This window comes from Colletotrichum chrysophilum, assembly GCF_026319265.1.
Source record: "Colletotrichum chrysophilum strain AFK26 chromosome Unknown scaffold_17, whole genome shotgun sequence".
Lineage (NCBI taxonomy): Eukaryota > Fungi > Ascomycota > Sordariomycetes > Glomerellales > Glomerellaceae > Colletotrichum > Colletotrichum chrysophilum.
In genome coordinates, this window is record NW_026517304.1 from 370,180 (window position 1) to 386,738 (window position 16,559).

The 16,559-nt window shown below is 58.3% G+C and overlaps 6 protein-coding genes across 6 annotated transcripts; 3 read left to right on the forward strand and 3 right to left on the reverse strand.

Annotated features, from left to right (window-relative positions):
- Window positions 1–483: 483 nt before the first annotated feature.
- On the reverse strand, window positions 484–3,772 carry COL26b_003203 (uncharacterized protein; the record flags this gene model as incomplete). The annotated part of the gene is made up of 8 exons (XM_053176104.1): window positions 484–516; window positions 566–2,289; window positions 2,337–2,657; window positions 2,708–2,905; window positions 3,437–3,521; window positions 3,569–3,613; window positions 3,662–3,718; window positions 3,770–3,772. 8 exons carry the CDS (start codon window positions 3,770–3,772, stop codon window positions 484–486), a joined length of 2,466 nt encoding a protein of 821 aa, XP_053040004.1.
- Window positions 3,773–4,017: 245 nt separating this feature from the next.
- COL26b_003204 (uncharacterized protein) lies at window positions 4,018–4,614 on the forward strand (the record flags this gene model as incomplete). Its single annotated transcript, XM_053176105.1, has 1 exon — window positions 4,018–4,614. The coding sequence occupies one exon, from the start codon at window positions 4,018–4,020 to the stop codon at window positions 4,612–4,614; it is 597 nt and encodes a 198-aa protein (XP_053040005.1).
- A 937-nt stretch (window positions 4,615–5,551) lies between these two features.
- On the forward strand, window positions 5,552–6,244 carry COL26b_003205 (uncharacterized protein; the record flags this gene model as incomplete). Its single annotated transcript, XM_053176106.1, has 5 exons — window positions 5,552–5,582; window positions 5,675–5,701; window positions 5,766–5,814; window positions 5,874–5,889; window positions 5,948–6,244. The coding sequence occupies 5 exons, from the start codon at window positions 5,552–5,554 to the stop codon at window positions 6,242–6,244; spliced, it is 420 nt and encodes a 139-aa protein (XP_053040006.1).
- Window positions 6,245–6,666: 422 nt separating this feature from the next.
- On the reverse strand, window positions 6,667–7,379 carry COL26b_003206 (uncharacterized protein; the record flags this gene model as incomplete). Its single annotated transcript, XM_053176107.1, has 4 exons — window positions 6,667–6,999; window positions 7,062–7,146; window positions 7,252–7,267; window positions 7,367–7,379. 4 exons carry the CDS (start codon window positions 7,377–7,379, stop codon window positions 6,667–6,669), a joined length of 447 nt encoding a protein of 148 aa, XP_053040007.1.
- Window positions 7,380–11,870: 4,491 nt separating this feature from the next.
- COL26b_003207 (uncharacterized protein) lies at window positions 11,871–14,024 on the forward strand (the record flags this gene model as incomplete). Its single annotated transcript, XM_053176108.1, has 1 exon — window positions 11,871–14,024. The coding sequence occupies one exon, from the start codon at window positions 11,871–11,873 to the stop codon at window positions 14,022–14,024; it is 2,154 nt and encodes a 717-aa protein (XP_053040008.1).
- Window positions 14,025–14,882: 858 nt separating this feature from the next.
- On the reverse strand, window positions 14,883–15,719 carry COL26b_003208 (uncharacterized protein; the record flags this gene model as incomplete). Its single annotated transcript, XM_053176109.1, has 5 exons — window positions 14,883–14,923; window positions 14,974–15,293; window positions 15,344–15,476; window positions 15,554–15,632; window positions 15,699–15,719. 5 exons carry the CDS (start codon window positions 15,717–15,719, stop codon window positions 14,883–14,885), a joined length of 594 nt encoding a protein of 197 aa, XP_053040009.1.
- Window positions 15,720–16,559: the final 840 nt, after the last annotated feature.

Below are 16,559 nucleotides of genomic sequence, written 5' to 3' on the forward strand. Positions count from 1 at the left end.
ACGTGCTGATCCTGGACCGACGCCTCGCCTTTCAATGTTTATGCTTAGTTGGCGTTGCGGTATAATGGTTTGTCAAGATATTACCAAGGGGCAGGCGTTTGAGGGATGAATTGTATTTTCTAGCCACCTTACTCCTGAGTCAAGACTCCCGAGTAGGGGTATTTTTGGGCCAAAGCCTCAGGCTTGCGCTACTTATCAAAAGAGAACGGTTGTTGTGTGAGTGGAAGAGGAGGCAGCAGCAGCCCTCATTTCGAGCATTCGAGAAGTACTCGGTTTCAGCAGGACCTTGGCAGTGATGCGCTCTGGATGGAGGGACTTGCATGTGTATACAGACATTTTGCTGGGCAGAATCGCACCATTGTTATTCGTCACGGTGACCAAGGGAGTCAATTGACTTTTTCGTCTCATTGTGACAGACTGTGTAAACTACGTTGACCATTTCCCTGACTACCCATTCTAGCTCCCGCAATAGCGCCCGACTAATCATACATATGAAGTGTTGCCAAGGTCGTGTTCCTAGGCTCGTGTCAGCATGTCTAAGCGCTGCATCATGAAGCGGACTCACCTTGATATACTCTGACCCCTTCTCCTGGTACTCCTCGCGCGTGATGGTGGCGGCTTTCCAGGCGGCCGAGCCCGCCCAGCTAGCGGCGCCCTTCCACGCGTCCAGCAGAGCGTTCTGGGCACGGCGGATGTGCAGCGGCGAGTCGGCGGGGAGCAGCGGCGTCAGGCCGGACCGGAGCCGCTCGTCGAAGCCCTGGAACATGGTGTTGCCGCCCGTGAGGAAGACGTCCTTCAGAAAGTCGTCGCGGTTCGGCACGGCGCCGAGGCGCTGGTTGAGGATGTCGCCGATGATCTCCACGAGGCCGGACTGGTCGACGCCCGCGATGGACGGCTGGAAGACGACCTCGGGCACGCGGATGCGCTCGACGTTGAGGTGGATCTGGTTCAGCTCGGCCTGGGAGCCCGCGTCGAACGGGCGCGGCCCGCGGGCGAAGGCGTGCAGCATCGACTTGGACCAGTCCGTCTGCGCCTCGTGGGTGTCCTCGTACGTGAAGTCCGGGTCGTAGCGGAGCAGCTCCTCCTCGTAGATCTTGAGGTTCGCGTTCAGGTCTTCCTCCTCCTGCTCGTCGTCGCTGTTGTCGCCGACGACGATCTGGCGGTACACGCCCCAGTCGTCGTCGTTGGCGCCAAAGTTGTCGTCGTCGCCGCCGCGGCGCCGCTTCTTGGTCGGGTTGTCCGAGGCCAGGTTGGCGATGCTCTTCATGCGGATCTGCGAGGCGAGCGACTTGCGGTTGCCGAGGTCCTGCTTGAGACGCTCGCGCTCCTTCATCTTCTGCAGCGTGATGTCGCGCCGCTGCCGCTTCTCCTCGAGCCAGCCCTCGAGGTCGTTCTCGCGGCGCTCCTGGTCCAGCCGCTTCTCCTCCTCGATGCGCGCCTTCTCGGCCTCCTTCTCGGCCTTTGCGCGCGCGCGGGCGTCGTGGTTCGACTTCATGAGCTTCTGCTGCCGCTTGGCCTTGAGGCCGGCGTCGTCGAGCTCCTCGTCCGGCACATCGAGGAGGTCGAACACGGGCTCCTGCTGGTCCTCCTCGGCGTCGCCGCCCACGTCCTTTGTGCGCGCCTTCTTGACGGCCTTGTCCAGCACGGCAATGGCCTTCTCCAACGCGGCCTCGTCCTTGAGGTCGTTGCTGTCCAGGAGCCGGCGCACCTCCTTCTTGTTGGTCTGCTGCTCCAGCTTGACCTGCAGCTTCTTGTAGTGCTCCAGCTCGTTCTCCTTGCGCATGAGCTTCTCCAGCCGCATCTTAGCCGCCTGCTGCTGCAACCGCCTGCCGCTCTCCTTCTTGCGCTCGGCGATGCGGGCCAGCTCCTCCTCGGTCTTTTGCACGACGACCTCCTCCGTGAACGGGTACTGGATCACAATATCCCGGTCCTCGAGGCCCGTCCAGTCCAGGTAGCCCCGCAGCTCGTTGTCGAAGTCTTCCGAGACGTAGGCGTGGTCGCGCAGCATGTGCTCGGCCTGCGACACGTTGAGCTTGCCCGTGAAGGCCGGGTACTTGAGCCGGATGAGCTTGAGCAGGTACTCGGCCGCGTGCCAGCCGCCCCAGTTGAGCCTTGTGGCCTGGCTCAACATGGCCTTGTGGTTGTAGACGGGTATTACGTGCGTGGAGGTGTAGGACGACGAGACCACGATGCCCGTGTTGCCTTTGTTGTGTCTGTAGGAGAAGAGGGAGTCGATACCGTACGCCACAGATGGAGCGCCGTAGCATTCAAAGACGATTTCCGTCATGGCTGTCATGCGTTAGAGGTGTAGTCTCCAGATTGGTTGCAAGGCTTACATTTCCGTGAGTACGGCAGGTTGGCGACCGCTTCCGTCATGACGATGGGCACGTCTATGGACGCATCGTCGCCGTTGAGCCCGAGCTTGAGGAAGATGTAGTCGAGCAGGTGCTCCATGACGTCCCAGTTGCTGACGATGCCCGTCCCCTGCTCGAAAGCGTATCGGATGTGGCTCCTCGCCGTCGTGTCGGCGTAGCAATCGCTGCCGGCGAAGGAGTACGTCTTGCCAGCCTTCCGGTCGCGGTATTTGGACATAATCGGGGGGATGTTCAGCCTGGGCTTCTCTTCGAAGGACCAGCCAGCGCGCACTGCCGATGAACCTGTGATTGTCAGCGGGCGGGCAATCCTTGCTCGCTGTCGTCGTGCTCACCGTTGTCGATGACGATGGCTGCACCCGGGTGCGCCGCTGCCTTTTCTCTTCCATCATGCTGTACGGCAATCGGCTTCTCAAACTTTGCCTCCTTCACCGGGAATATCTTGGCGGGCGGATACGTCCTCTCGGGCGGTCCCTTAAGAGGAGGGAGCTCCTCGGTTGCTGAGGGCGCCATCGCGATGCTCGTTGAAGGGTCTAGGCTGTCGCGATGCGACTGACCATGCCGAGGGTGTGAGTCGATTCGAAGCGGATGGGATTCAATCGTTTCGGCCGTTGCAGGTTGTCTCGAAGGGGCCGCGTCAGTTGTGTCTCGTTCAATGCGTCTGTTCGGTCGTCGTGTTCAAGTCGCGATGCGCCGTCTTGCGAGGCTACCTGAGCTACGAGGCTGTAAAATTTAGTGGGTCGGGACGTGCTGCGGCGTAGCTGTTAGTGGTCACAGGTGCCCGGACAGCATGACTTGAGTCTGGGGGAGGTGACCACATCCGTGGATGCTTTTTATTCAAAGAAATAGCAAGAAGTCAATCAGTTTAACCATAGTGTGTATTCAGTCTCTTCTGGGGTATTCTGCCATGACCTCTTGGTCTTCTCGCCAGCTCGTCTCATCATATCTCATTGATCATCCATCACCCCAAAGAAAATCCCAGGAAATCTATGAAGGCGGCTTCAAGTTGTCCGTTGCTAATGCGAATGAGCAGATGTGAGCAGAAGAGATGCAGGCGGACATACCCTCAAGATGGAAGAGGACGTTGGACTGGTAGTTCTTGAACATTTGAGCGACAAGCTCGACGTTCATGTTTTGGATGTTGATTTCCTGTCACAGTCAGACCGGACGTCTGCATGTCAATGTGATTTCATTACCTGCAAGGACTTGTTCATGACCATAACGGCCTCGTTGAGTTTCTCCTGCGTCGTGTAAGTCGCGATGCTGCGCAGTCTGCCTGGTAAACATACCACATTGGTGATGATGCGGGAAAGCAGAAGGTTCTGCTGGTGCTCGTGTGGGCTCTCCTGTTCGGGTGTCAGCTTGTTGAAACTAATAGACTCATCACATTGGCCTACCATCTTGCTTTCGCTGCTGTGCGTGAAGGTGGTTCGTTTGTTTACTTGACGCTACGACCCCGCCAGGACAGTAGCAGAGGTACCCGAGTACACCGAGCACACCGAATAAGCGGTAAGCCGCGGCAGAATAAGCTCCCCTGCCACTGCCTCAACCAGCAGCACCGTCATCCCGTCGCCCTCAGTTCGATCCGCAACGCCTATGACGACCTGCGCGAAACATCTCACCCAACCTTTTCTACGTAAAGCACATGATGTCGGCACCAAAAGAGCAGACGGAGGCGCAAATCGCCCACCAGGCCCTCCTCGACGAGATCGACATCCACTCAATCCACAAGAGCTTCCGCAACCCGTCCTGGCGCCCCAACCAGCGCCGCAACAAGAACATCAAGACCATCCTCGGCGATGCCTCCCGTCGCGAAGCCTCGGCCATGGCGACCCCGCAACAGGATGACAACAGCGGCGCCGGCACCCCGGCTGCCGGTCAGCAAGACGACGGCCTCTCCACGAGCGGCACCTCGACGCCGGCCACCGGCAAGGACGCCTCTGGCCTGCCGCCGAACCTGGCCCAGGCCTCGCGCAGCCTGTCCAAGCTCGTTCTCGAGAAGAGCCTGAAGCCCAACGGAGGCGCCGCGCCGGCCGTCACGTACACCAACATCGAGTCGGCGCCGTCACTGGCACACACAAAGCGGTACTGCGACATCACGGGCCTGCCCGCGCCGTACCTCGACCCCAAGACGCGGCTGCGGTACCACGACAAGGAGGTGTTTGGCCTGATTCGCACGCTGCCCCAGGGCGCGGCGGAGCAGTTCCTGGAGGCGCGTGGAGCGCACACCGTTCTCAAATAAGTTGGCGTCAATGGGTTATCTGTTTTGCGGAGTCACGGCGAAGGCGTTACGGCATCGCGTTGTTTGGGACTTGGAGCATGGGAAACGAATTGTATTCAAAACAGTAAAACCAGCTGGGATATGTGCGACCAACAAAGTCAAATCTCAACTACACAGCCCTCCGCCTTTCAGCAAAGGGTGCTAGATGACACTCCGGCTTAATCGTGATCAGAGATTGTTCTCCGCCTGTGAATCGACAGATTACCGAGAACGTATGGGAGACGATACTCAGTTGCCATAGCTCGAGGCTACGGCCGCCGCGGCGAATTAGATGAAGTGACACTTGCCGCGTCCATCGACTGCCCATATTGTGAGCTTGCTCGTGTGCCCGTTAACTCGTGTTTGAGTTGCAGCTTCAGCAGACAAATGTCAACAAACATGCCGCATCGAGAAGCACGTTGGCATAAACCGCAATCTCGCCAGCTGGCGGTTCATGCGACGGTCGTTGTGAGCTCCATGGTTGTGAGGATGGTGAGTTAAAGCGTCTAAATTTTCCACAGGTGAGCGTGGGTTAAAGTTAAATCAGCACCCACGACCCCCACCGAGGTCTGCCCCCCGCTGCCATTGGTCCAAATGCCGTGGCCAACCCTCGCAGCGCATTTTTAGCGCGTTGTCCCATCCCCCAAACGATCCGTGACAGCGCGGGCAGCAGCAGCGCAACCCCTGTTTCGTGGCAGGAACGCTGGCTTTGTTTCCTCCTAGTGTAGTAGTGATCTGGTCTTAAATCTAAAAGTTGTCGTCTGCTCCCGCCAGTTAGCTACAGATCAGCAACTCCTTGGCCTTCATACGTTTGCGCGTCGAGTCTCACAAGTCACCTGTGGCTCGCATTGAATCACTCGAATAAAACCCGATATCAAACCAAGCCCATCCGACTCGACAGTCAACCAAACCGTGCAAGATGGCGTCGATGTGGATGTCGGATTCCCAGAGTACGTCGACCCGCGGAGCTCCACGCCGGCCGCATCACGACGCTGCCTAGGCCTCGCTGCCCGTTCTGGACGGTCGCTGACATGAATTACAGAGATTGGGGTCATTTTCTGCTCTGGTGGTAGGTTTGCGCCCTATCCAAGCTCTGGCGCATTGGTGGTCTATCGGAGCTGACGCCGGTTCAGGAGGTTTCTTCCTCATCGGAGGAGTGATGCTCTTCTTTGACCGAGCCATGTACGTCCCCCTTTTCCCGCACACGAGTCTGTTGAGATGAAGCTGACGGTCTGTTGCAGGCTTGCCATGGGAAACGTACGATCTGCCCCCTTGAAACGCTGACGTGCGACCCAACTGACCGACGCGGCCGCAGATCCTCTTCCTGATCGGCCTGACGATAATCATCGGACCGCAAAAGACGCTCCTCTTCTTCGCGCGTAAACAAAAGGCAAAGGGAACGGCGGCCTTCTTTGGCGGTCTCGCCCTGATCCTGTTGCGATGGCCCCTTATCGGCTTCTGTGTTGAGCTCTACGGCATAATGGTTCTTTTTGGTGACTTTTTGGGCACGATTGCGGCGTTCGCGAGGAACATACCCGTTATTGGACCGTACATTGGGGTCGCGGTCGACCGGTCTGGTGTTGGTCGACGAAACGCGGAGCTGCCTGTCTAGTCACACGATATCTGAAGTTACGGCGCACTTATTGGGTTGGTCGGAATGGGACAGCGTATAGACGGGTTGTATACCACAGAACGGCGCAGCTGGATTTGAGCGTGTTGGTCTCTCCAGAACATGTATCATACGTTGAGGTGTATCGATTTGGCCAAAGTGTCAAGATAATGACTGTACGAAAGCACTCCGCATTACCTTGTGGTGCATGATTCAGGGACTCTGTTCCGGACATGGCCGTGGCTAAGCAAAGATTCCGCCATTGGTAACTCTTGCTAATCTAGTGTTCGTCGATTCGTATGTCAAATCCTCGTCGTGTGTGTGGGAGCGAGATGCCCAGCCTGCCTCGCACACGGTAAAACTCCAAGGGCGCCTTCAGATGGGCCGCCCGTCCACCCTCCGCCGCTCTTCCACGCTCGCAACACTTAGTAGTTGACACCGACCAGGTAGTCCGCCAGCTTCTGCACCGCCTGGTTTGCGTTGCCACCCTGCTGGTTCTCGTTGTGGTGGCCGACGAGGATGGCCTGGTTGGTCTTGGCGACGGCGATGCCGTCACGTCCCTGGCTTGAAGTCAGTCCTCTGGGCCTCTTCTCAGGGCTTGTGATGCCAACCTTTCTTGCGTAGATGGTGCCGTCCTCGGCGCGGGCCATGACGAATCTGTCACCGGCAATGTAGAGACCGTCGGCGAAGGCCTTGTCCTTGGCGCCGGCGTCTCCCTTGACAATGTCGGAGATGACCTTCATCTCGTTGGCGGCAAGCTGTGTGCACCAGCGTAGTCAGCATCCGGCGGCATGTTTAGAGACAGAACACCGCGACATACCGTGAAGCCGGCGGTCGACGCCCACGTGCTGTCGCCAGCGATGCTGATGATGGCGGCCTTGTCAATGTGGCCAGTGCCAACGAGGCTGCAAAGTCCATGTCAGCCATGATCGTCCGTGTAACTCCCATCGAGTGCCCGTGACGGGACGGGCGCGGGATGGGAAAGGGGGAGAGCTCTGGTGCGCGGCTACCTGGTGTCAACATAAGCTGTGACGAAGGCGACAGGTTAGCTCTCTGTTTCGGCAAAGGTGGGGGTTTTCGGGGATGGCCTCTCTCTGGACAGAGCTGGGCCGTTGCTCTGCTTACCTTGCCACGACATGGTGAAGGAGTGGAAGGAAACCTGGTGCTCGCTGATGCAAATACGGGGAAAAAAGAGACAAGAAGCTTCAGTCGAAGAGTGTGAGTGCAGCAGCCCAAGCTTTGACGCGGTGTGGTGGGATATTGGAGGGAGGAATTTCGGGTTGAGATGTGTTTCTTGGTCGCCCTCCTGCCTGACCTGCCCCTCTTAGAGATACATCAATTTTTAGGTCCAGCGGGCCGGGCGGGGTACACCGCTATGAACTGAGAGGTCGTCACCGGGGCGAGCGCCGCGGGGCGGGGTACTTTCTTCAGCACGGGTTGCAACTAGGCGAATACAAGTGTTTCTGGTCCCTTCCACTTGCCACGGGCTGCTTTGTCCTGGATTCATGCGGCGGGGTGGTGACTCTGTCTGGCTTCCCAGGCGACCACCGCCTCCCGAGCCGGCTTTGTGCTCTGCTACCTTACCTGCAGTGTACCTGATCCCATCATTTTGGCATTTGTGTTTATCCCGCAGGCCCGGGCTCAGGAGCAGCAGCAGCAGCAGCAGCAGCAACAGAAACAGTAGCAGCGGCAGGAGCATCGTCTGCTTGCACACATCACCAGCCTCATCAGTCAGTCAGTCGGTCAGTCCATTTGTTGACCGTTGCCATTGCGACCTTGGCCAATCGTCCTCCACCACCAGGGGAGAAAGCTCGGCCGGTCTCCATAGGGGTGATCCGCCGGGCCATTCCATCACCGCCTTTGGGGCCAAATATCTTACCGCAAGATGGTTCCCTACCTCGACTCACGTTAGCAGTATTAACAGGCCTGCTATCCACGGCAAACACCATTTAGCGTCCGCCCCCAAAAAGACGGGCTCTGCGACAACAAGGAACTGCCTTCGTCCAGCTTCACTGCGGACTCTGCCCCGCCAAATGCTGCCATCACGTGATGGCGGGGTGACTGTGCCAATTGGCCTGTCTAAGCACCGTGCGGCCGGCAGTGACGCGATTCCGCTTCAGAATGCATGAATTTGCGCCACGGCAATGCATCAGCCACCTACTGCCGCCAGCCACGATGAGCCCCATGTCGTGCCAAGCCTGCCGGCAGACTCTCAGGCCTGCAACTGCGTGAACTCAACACCCCATTGGGACTGACGGCGCGCAGCTGCAAGAGGGCAACATCAAGGCACCGACGACGGAAGTCCGCTCGCGCTGCCGCTCGTGGTCTGGAGCACAACTCGCCCTCTGTTGGATGGCATGCTTTCCGTCCAGCTCGGTCCCGGTCTGCTCTGGGCCAGCCGGCTGGCTCTCCGTTGTGGGCTGCTGCAAATAACGATAAAGGCCTGGCCCTCTTGCTCATCGGATGCTTGCAGAAGGGTGAGGCGAATTGTTTCTTTCAGCTCTCCCAGGAACGGCGGACGGGATGCAACATTGTCAACGGATCGTCGGCTGGGGCTGCGTTACGCTTGAATCCGCAGCATCACTCCTTGCCTGATCCTCTTGTCATCCCATCGGCCTCAGCACCTGCGTCTTACACACAGCCAGACGACCGGCATACAAGGCTGAAGAATGGACGGGAGGATTGCGGCTGGGCATCGAGAAGCACGTCGGCAGAGGAAGCGTGGTTCTTGAGCCTCTTCCCTTGGGTCGACGCATCCAGCCCTCGGACGGTGCTGCGGCTCCCAGCGCATGCAGGTTCACGGCTTAGAAGCGCTGAACTAAACCATCACCACATCAACCGCCCGGTAGCAGCGATAAAGTCAGCGCCTTCAGACGAACCTTGGAAGAATGGTTTGTGGTTCACCATCAAACAAGTTTGGTTCTCCTGGCGTCCGTCAGGCTCCTGGATGTGACTAGGGACGCTACCAGGGCATGTTTGGCTAGGGCGCCTCCAGGGGCAGACTTTGACACCTTCATCATAGACGACATCAGAAGCGACGGGAACGTCGGAGCTTTTTCTTATCGACAGTCTGCGCTCCGGCCACAACCGCGAATTTGCAATCTTGAGACGATCAGTCGGCCGTCGACCCCGGACAAGACACATGAAACCCACTCGCTGGGCAGCCTCGTCGCATCCTCCAGTCCTCCTGACTCCCTCAGAAGCCCGGTCACGTTCAGCCTTGTCGCGCGCAGAGCTCCTGGATGTGCAGCGATCCGTAAATGTCATCTCAAGAACCCAGGACATGATCCGACTATGGGTTTATCGTCGACTGGGAGAAGCAAGAAGCACACGGCCCAAGCGCAGACAGAGCACGCCTAAAAGCAAGCGAGAGCCAAACCCCCAATATTCGGCGACGCCTGGCAATAGCGCTTCGTGACCCAGGAAGTCCGTTTCAATACGACGCTTTTTTAATGCTACGCGGTCAGAGTGCGCTTTTTTGGGACGGTGTACCTGTCACTCTGGAATACCGGGTCGCATACACGAGACGACGGCCCTAAGGGCTAGGAGCCCACAGAGTCGTTGGGATGCTGACACGGTTCGCGGCGGACTTATTCAGCAACAGCGTGCACCAACAGCACCCGACCTCGTGGGTGCGAACACGCGCGGTGGCTTGGCCAGCATTGCGAGCCGGTCGCAATCGCGCTGCCATCGCATTGCCATCGCATTGCCATCGCAATGTTGGTCGATCGCAAGGACGGCACGAGCGACACAACGGGTTGTTATGCCCGGAGGTCCAGCAAGGCAACAGCCCATGGGTCCGACAGAAAACAAGCGGTGGGAGAATCAGCCGGGAAATCTCCAAGATTTGAGAGATTACACTGCACTGCGCTGGCGTCACGCTGGGCGGGCAGAGAGCTTGTGTGAGAAGGTTGTTTCCTTGATTGCGGACCGTGGTTGGTGGGAAGCCGGATGAGCAACAACGTCTCCGATCCTTTCATTTTAAACCAGAGACCCGTTTGATGTCAGAGTGGGGGATCGGAGTATGCGCGGGCAGGGCGCCGTTAATGAGTCTTTGGCGCGGAGAGGATCCGCGACTGCAACGTCGTGTAACTCTCATTCGCTGGCGGCATCGGTTGTTTGATTGAACTTCAAATGAAGCAATCTTCAGCCCAGCGACCGTTGACGATGCACGGCGAGTCTGGACAGCAGGCGACTCAGGCCTGTGGGCAGCAAAGCGACGTCCAGACGGGCCAGTCCCATCGCTTCATCTTCGGATCCCGGCAGTCCAATTCGCCATGGAGACTAACCAGGCGACGACGACGTCAACGGTCAGTTGTCGCAAAGCCGTCCTTCCCCCCAGCGTTGCGGATCGATTTCATCGAGGCTTGGGCTTGAGCGGTCGGGGCGTAACCACGACGAGAGGACGTGCGGTCTGACAGGGACGACCCTGAGGCTTGTCCCCCGGGCCGGGGTAACCCAACCAACCAAGGATGTCCCGCAGACCGAGCACGGATGCGACCCTCCTCTTCTTTCCATCCTTCTCGAATCCCTCCCCCCTCTAGCGGCATGGTACGGCACGATTCGACAAGGGCACCGTCAGGTTGTGGGCGTCGTCAATTTGAACTCAAATTGCCTCTGATGAGGTTTGTGATGAGGGACCCAGAACGATGTTGGGTCATTCGCCGGCAACCGCCGCGCGCGATGGGGGCGGGAGATGACCAGACGCGGCAACACGACATGAGGCTATTCTCGAGCTCCCCTCCCTCCGACACCTACTGCAGGTACTGCATATCACAAGACCCCCGAGCCAGCAAGCCAGCAGCCCTGGGCGCACGGCAGTGTCAAAACAAAATCAGACCGTGAAATGCTTCTGGACCTCTCGGCCGCCCATGCCATGCAGCTGACGACTCCGTTAATCATGCTTCGCCGCCGTCTTCCCTACAGTTCTCGCTAGTCTGACACACGAAACCGCACAACCTCCACTCGACCGCAGAAGATACGCGACTTATCGTTCGCAAACGACCGGGACCCTTGATCCACAGACCACCCCATGGACAGGATGGGAGGTTCGTCATCCTTGTGTTGATCAGCCCCCCCTAAAATATCCGTCCTATCAATCTCAAACAGGCGACAAAGTTGCGAGTCGCGTGCTGGGGGCGAGAACAGAGTGCTTCTGGGCTTTCTGGGCTGCGGGCTGCGGGCTCTGGGTCGCCCGGCCGCGGGAGAGGCGACTCTCGAGAGTGAATGATATCAAAGTAAAGTTAAGTCGAAGGGACCCCCAGTCTGGGTCATCTCCTGTCTTTTGCATGCCGTATGGGTACGACAGGCAACCGGGTTGGGGAGGTTTTGGGTCTACTCTCTATTTTCGTCGGGTCTCTGTGTGTCTTGTTTTTTTTCCCGCTCAATCAACCTTTTTCTTCCGCCCATTCCCTCTACTTTCTCAGAGAGATAAACTACGATCCAACCTGGAAGTCTCTCCCGGCCGCTAGTTCTGCAAATCGCCTCTCATCATCTCCTTTTTCGAAACCCAACACCCCGCTCCACGTCCTGGGCAGCCCGCCTGCTTTGCTTGCTTTCCAGCCCTGTCAACAAGGATCGGCCAGGCGCTAGCATTGTGAGGTTTCCTGCTACGCACCATTGGAGGAGCATGTTCAAATTGGTCAACCGTTCCAGATCTATGAAGAGCATGAGGACTGGTGGAGTGGCCCCCGGTGGTGCGCAGACGCACGGCCCAGAGTCCCCCGTCCTGGGGGAGCCGGGTCTTGTGTCAAGTTTCCAACTGGCCAAGGAAGACTCGAGCCTCTCTCAAAACGAGAGCGTGCCCTCCTTCTCCTCAGAGGGTGCTGCCGCCGACGCCGCCGCCGCCGTCGTCGAAGCTCGTAACACGTACCGCCATCGCCCGCTGCCTACACCTCCTCGCTCCAAGGCATCATCAACAATGGCCGAGCGGCCGAGCACCAGCGGAGGGCTCTCCCCTCATAACAACAGCACCGCCAGCTTCAGGTCTTTTGCCGACAGGCGGATTTCCAAGGATGACATGTACATCAGGCCTCAGTCGTCGGCGCGCGGAGGCTTCAAATCGTACCACATCCCGATACGGGACAACCCAGCATCCCCGGTAGAGAGTCCCGGCGACTTTTCACCGGCTCGGACATTCACCGTCAGGACGCAGACGCCAGACTCGATGGACAGCAACATGGGAACGATTGCGATTGGCATGGCAATAGGAAGCCCAACTCACATCCCGCCCGAGTTCTCGTCGCCGCCGCCACCACCCGCACAGCCGAGAAACGACTGGCAACCGCAGGCGTCGAGCATGAGCACCAGCATGATGAGAGCCTCACCAGAGCCTCTACCCTCGCCGATGGAGACCGCGGAACCCGTACCGGCGCCGAAACAGAAGTCGGGGCGATGGAAGTTATTTGGACGCTCAAAGAGCAAGAGGCTCGCCTCATCACCCGTCGCCATCTCACAACCAATGAACCTCCAGCAACCAATGGCCAGCACCCGGGAGTTTGAGAGCCTACCGCCGAGCAACCAGGCGACTGATCTGGGAAGACGAAACACCGAGAGGAGACCGGGGGACAGCAAACCGGCCATGGTCCGCTCACAAACCGCGGGGCCGATGGCCGCGCCGCCCAGCCCGAAGGAGCAGAAGCCGCCAAAGCTGCTCAGCAGGATGGCATCAACACGGTCGACCCGTGACAAGGTGAAGAAGTCGGACATTTCGGCGCCGGTGCACGTATCGATGCATGTGCCCGCGCTCCCGACGAAGCCCGCAGGAAACTTTTTGGACGTGGAGATCCCGAGCATCAACATGGAGCGGTATAGCGTCATGTTTGGCGGCATCCTGCAGCCGCAAGGACCGCCGGGACAGCAGGCGCAGCAACAGCAGCAACAACAGGGGGCGTCTGCGTTGTTGGCGAGGCGGCAGGCCACGCTGGACAGGCTCAAGACGATTAACGACCAGGTCATGAAGGAGGAGGAGGAGAAGGAGCGGATGAGGGGCAGGAGCGCGACGTCGCCGCAACCTCTCAAGTCGCCAGCCTTTTCGCTGTCGTTGTTCCCGGCGACGCCCTCGGAATCGGCCAACAACCCGCCCGCGTCGCCCCGCCACCGCTCGCACACGTCGCCGTTCCCGTCCCCGTCGAGGTCCAGCTTCGACCCTCCGCGACCCCGCTACTACCTCGAGGCCGTGAAGGCGGAGGCCTCGGGACGAGCCAGGACCGCGACCCCCGACTCGATGAGGGCGCCCCAGGACGTGCCGATCGGTTACGCCTTCGGGCCCGAGCAGTCCGGTCTCCTCCTCGACTCTCCCACCGACGATCGGGAGTCGGAGGAGATTCACCTGACGGAGCAGCTGAAGCCGACCATTTACGAGCCCGCGTGGCAGATGATTACGCCGTCCGACTCCACGGCGCCCTCGAGCGCGGCCCCGAGCGCCAAGGACCGATCGCCCGCATCCGTCTCGTCGGCCCACACGCATGTCACAAAGCCGTCCCTTGACGAGTCGGAGCCCGACGACGCGCTGAAGGCTGCCGTCGAGATCTCCATTGCCCGCCAGATCAGCATCTCAAGGTCGCAGCGCCGGATGCTCCGGCCGCTCAAGACGCCGGCCCTTCCCTCCGGAAGCCCCAGCATGAGGAGCCCCGTGAGCGTGAACACGGTCACTATTGGCAGAAACGAGCGCCTCTCGTCGACAAAGAGCTCGACGCCGACGCTCATCAGCCCCGGGGAGACGTTTGAGCAGCAGATTGCGCAGAACCGCAAGAGCGAGCGCATCATTGTCGAGGGAGAATGATCGCCTTCGCCACTATTATGTCCCTTTATGCGACAACACTATCACGACCTTCCCACTTCACGGACACTTCTTTTCACGATTCCCTTCGTCCACTCGTTCGATGCCCAGGCCGTCATGTTCAAAATCACCCCTTTTGACTATTACATTCTCGAAGCCCTATTACTCTGGAGGACCACTTTTTTTGCGTCGAGACGATTATGCTTGGAGAGCTGGGCTGCTTTTTCTTGTTTCATTTGTTTGATTTGAGCGGTGTGTGTGTGGGTTCAACCAAAAGAAAAAACGGTCTGCAAGCGACTTTGACAACCACTTTGAGAGGACACTGGGGGGCGTATTGTTTGTTGTTCCATTTTCTCTAATACAACCTCGAGGGTTGTCGCATCGATACCACTGTTCAAGGGGTTTACCTCTAGAGGCGCGGCGCGTACATTGGACGGGCAGTCTGATTTGTTCATTTTTATCCAGTATTGAATCATCCATGATCGACGGAAGCTTTTTGGGTAGATAATCCTAAAGCTTAAAACCTACACAAACAAATTCTGATGAGTTTGGATGTGCCGCCGCGTGACTAAGCGCCAATGTGAAGTATGTCACTGCCAAGGGATGTCTCAGGGGTGTTCACACAATGTTGTATTATTCCTGAACTATCCTGCACAAGTTGCGGAAATATGAACACGGGCCTTCATTCCACAAGACTGATGAGGCATTCGAAAGGCCCGACTCTGCAAGATGTTTCTGTCATTGCAATCCTAGCGAGCGTGACCGGAGCGAGTGTTTATGCTGAAACGAGTCCAAACGTCCAACGCCAGACGTGAAATGACCAAGGAGGATGAGGATAAGGGGGTTACGAGAAGACCAGCTTTACATGACGACGCAGCACGAGTTTTGCTTCTTTGCCTGTTCTTTGGGTGTGTTAGTCTAAGCCCTCCTGTGAATTCACCGGCAGACCCACGGTAAAACATCTTGCTCTGGGAGCTCAGGCCGTCACTCTTGGCGACCAGGTCGTCAATTTTCTCGCCGCGCTCCAGCACGCTCTGGATGGTCTTGTGCAGGACAATCTTGGTCTCGTCGAGCTCCTTTTGGATCTTAAGAATGGAGTCGGCCTGCTGGGGGTCTTGGTACTTGGTGAGGTACTCCTTGAGTTCGGGGAGGGCGAGCTTGGGCTCGCCGGTGGCCCACGTGGAGCGCGGGTGCTTGGTGAGGAACTCGTCGACGATCTTGGAGAGAAGCTGGTGGGCTACTAGACTGGGGTATTGGTGGTCGGAAATGATGCTACGCCGTATGGTCAGCCGCCGCACTTTACACAGGACAAAACGTCTTACACGCCGCAGATGCCTTCGCTCCTTCCCACGCAGTGGAACGTGTTGTCGCCCTCCTCGATATCCTGTCTCTGGCCGGGACGGGTAGACTCGGCAACCTTCTTGGAGAAGAGGGTCATGAACTCGGCATAGCTGTCTGCGGCGCAATCCTGTCAGCGCTGGTGCCTGTCTGCGAGGCTGCTGCCCATGTCCGTGGTGCTGTCGCAAACGTACTTCTTGTGAATCGCGAGTATGCCGACAGCTCCATCTCACTGCACAGCTCGACAGCCGGCTTGCTGTCGTTGCGGAGGATCTACACGGGGGCGCATGGCGTCAGCGGGTTGTGCCGGAGAGCAGTGCGCGTGGACGGTCGACGTACGCCAATGTAGTGAAGCTTCATTTTCTGGTCGATTTGCTCTGTCAGTTTATCGTCATCGTCGTGGTGCCTGTGGCGGTCTAGGCCGGGAGGGGAGGTCCGACTGGACTTACGGCGGTATTTCAGGGGCGGGGGAACAAGTCGGTGTCGTGTGGGCGATGCGCTGTGCGGTGTTGTGTGTCAACGCGATTCGAGGTCGTCGGGTGAGGCAAAGGGCGGTATCGCGGGGGCAAATGTCAGGAGTTGGCGGAATTGATATGAGAAATGGAGAAAGGGGATTGTCCAAGTTGGAGGAAGATGGAGAACGTCTCCGCGACGTCAAGGTTTATGGTGGGATTGGCCGCACGGCAGGCCGCTGTCTTGGGCGGGCGATACATCACATGCCCACTAAAGTAGGGGAACTTGGCCTGGCTCTGCCCCTCCAGGCTGCAGAGCAATTAAGGTGGTGCGGCACCCGACCTGGCGTGCTGGCGTGGATGGGTGCCCTTTGAGTTCGCTACAGGGGGTCGACGTCTGGATTTACGGCATGATGGCGTACCTTGCCTCATCAGGTCCAGCATGTCAATGGCTGGGCGAGCTTATGCATAAAGGACAACCTATGGTCGTCGGAGGCTCGGATGGCCCTCACCTCCGTCCACATCAGTGGAGGGTGGCGGTCAGCGCTGCATCCGTACAGTGTCTCGAGTGCCTGGCGGGGGACGGCCAGAACCCCACCAACAGACGGACGTCACTGGCTGAACGACACCACTGCTGCAGAGACGACACTGCAGGCTGGTTCGCCCCACTTTGCTCGGTGAATGACTCCTCTATCAGCGTTTAGTGCAGTGCCATGAAGATGATATCTCATCGTCGTCGACGGATACT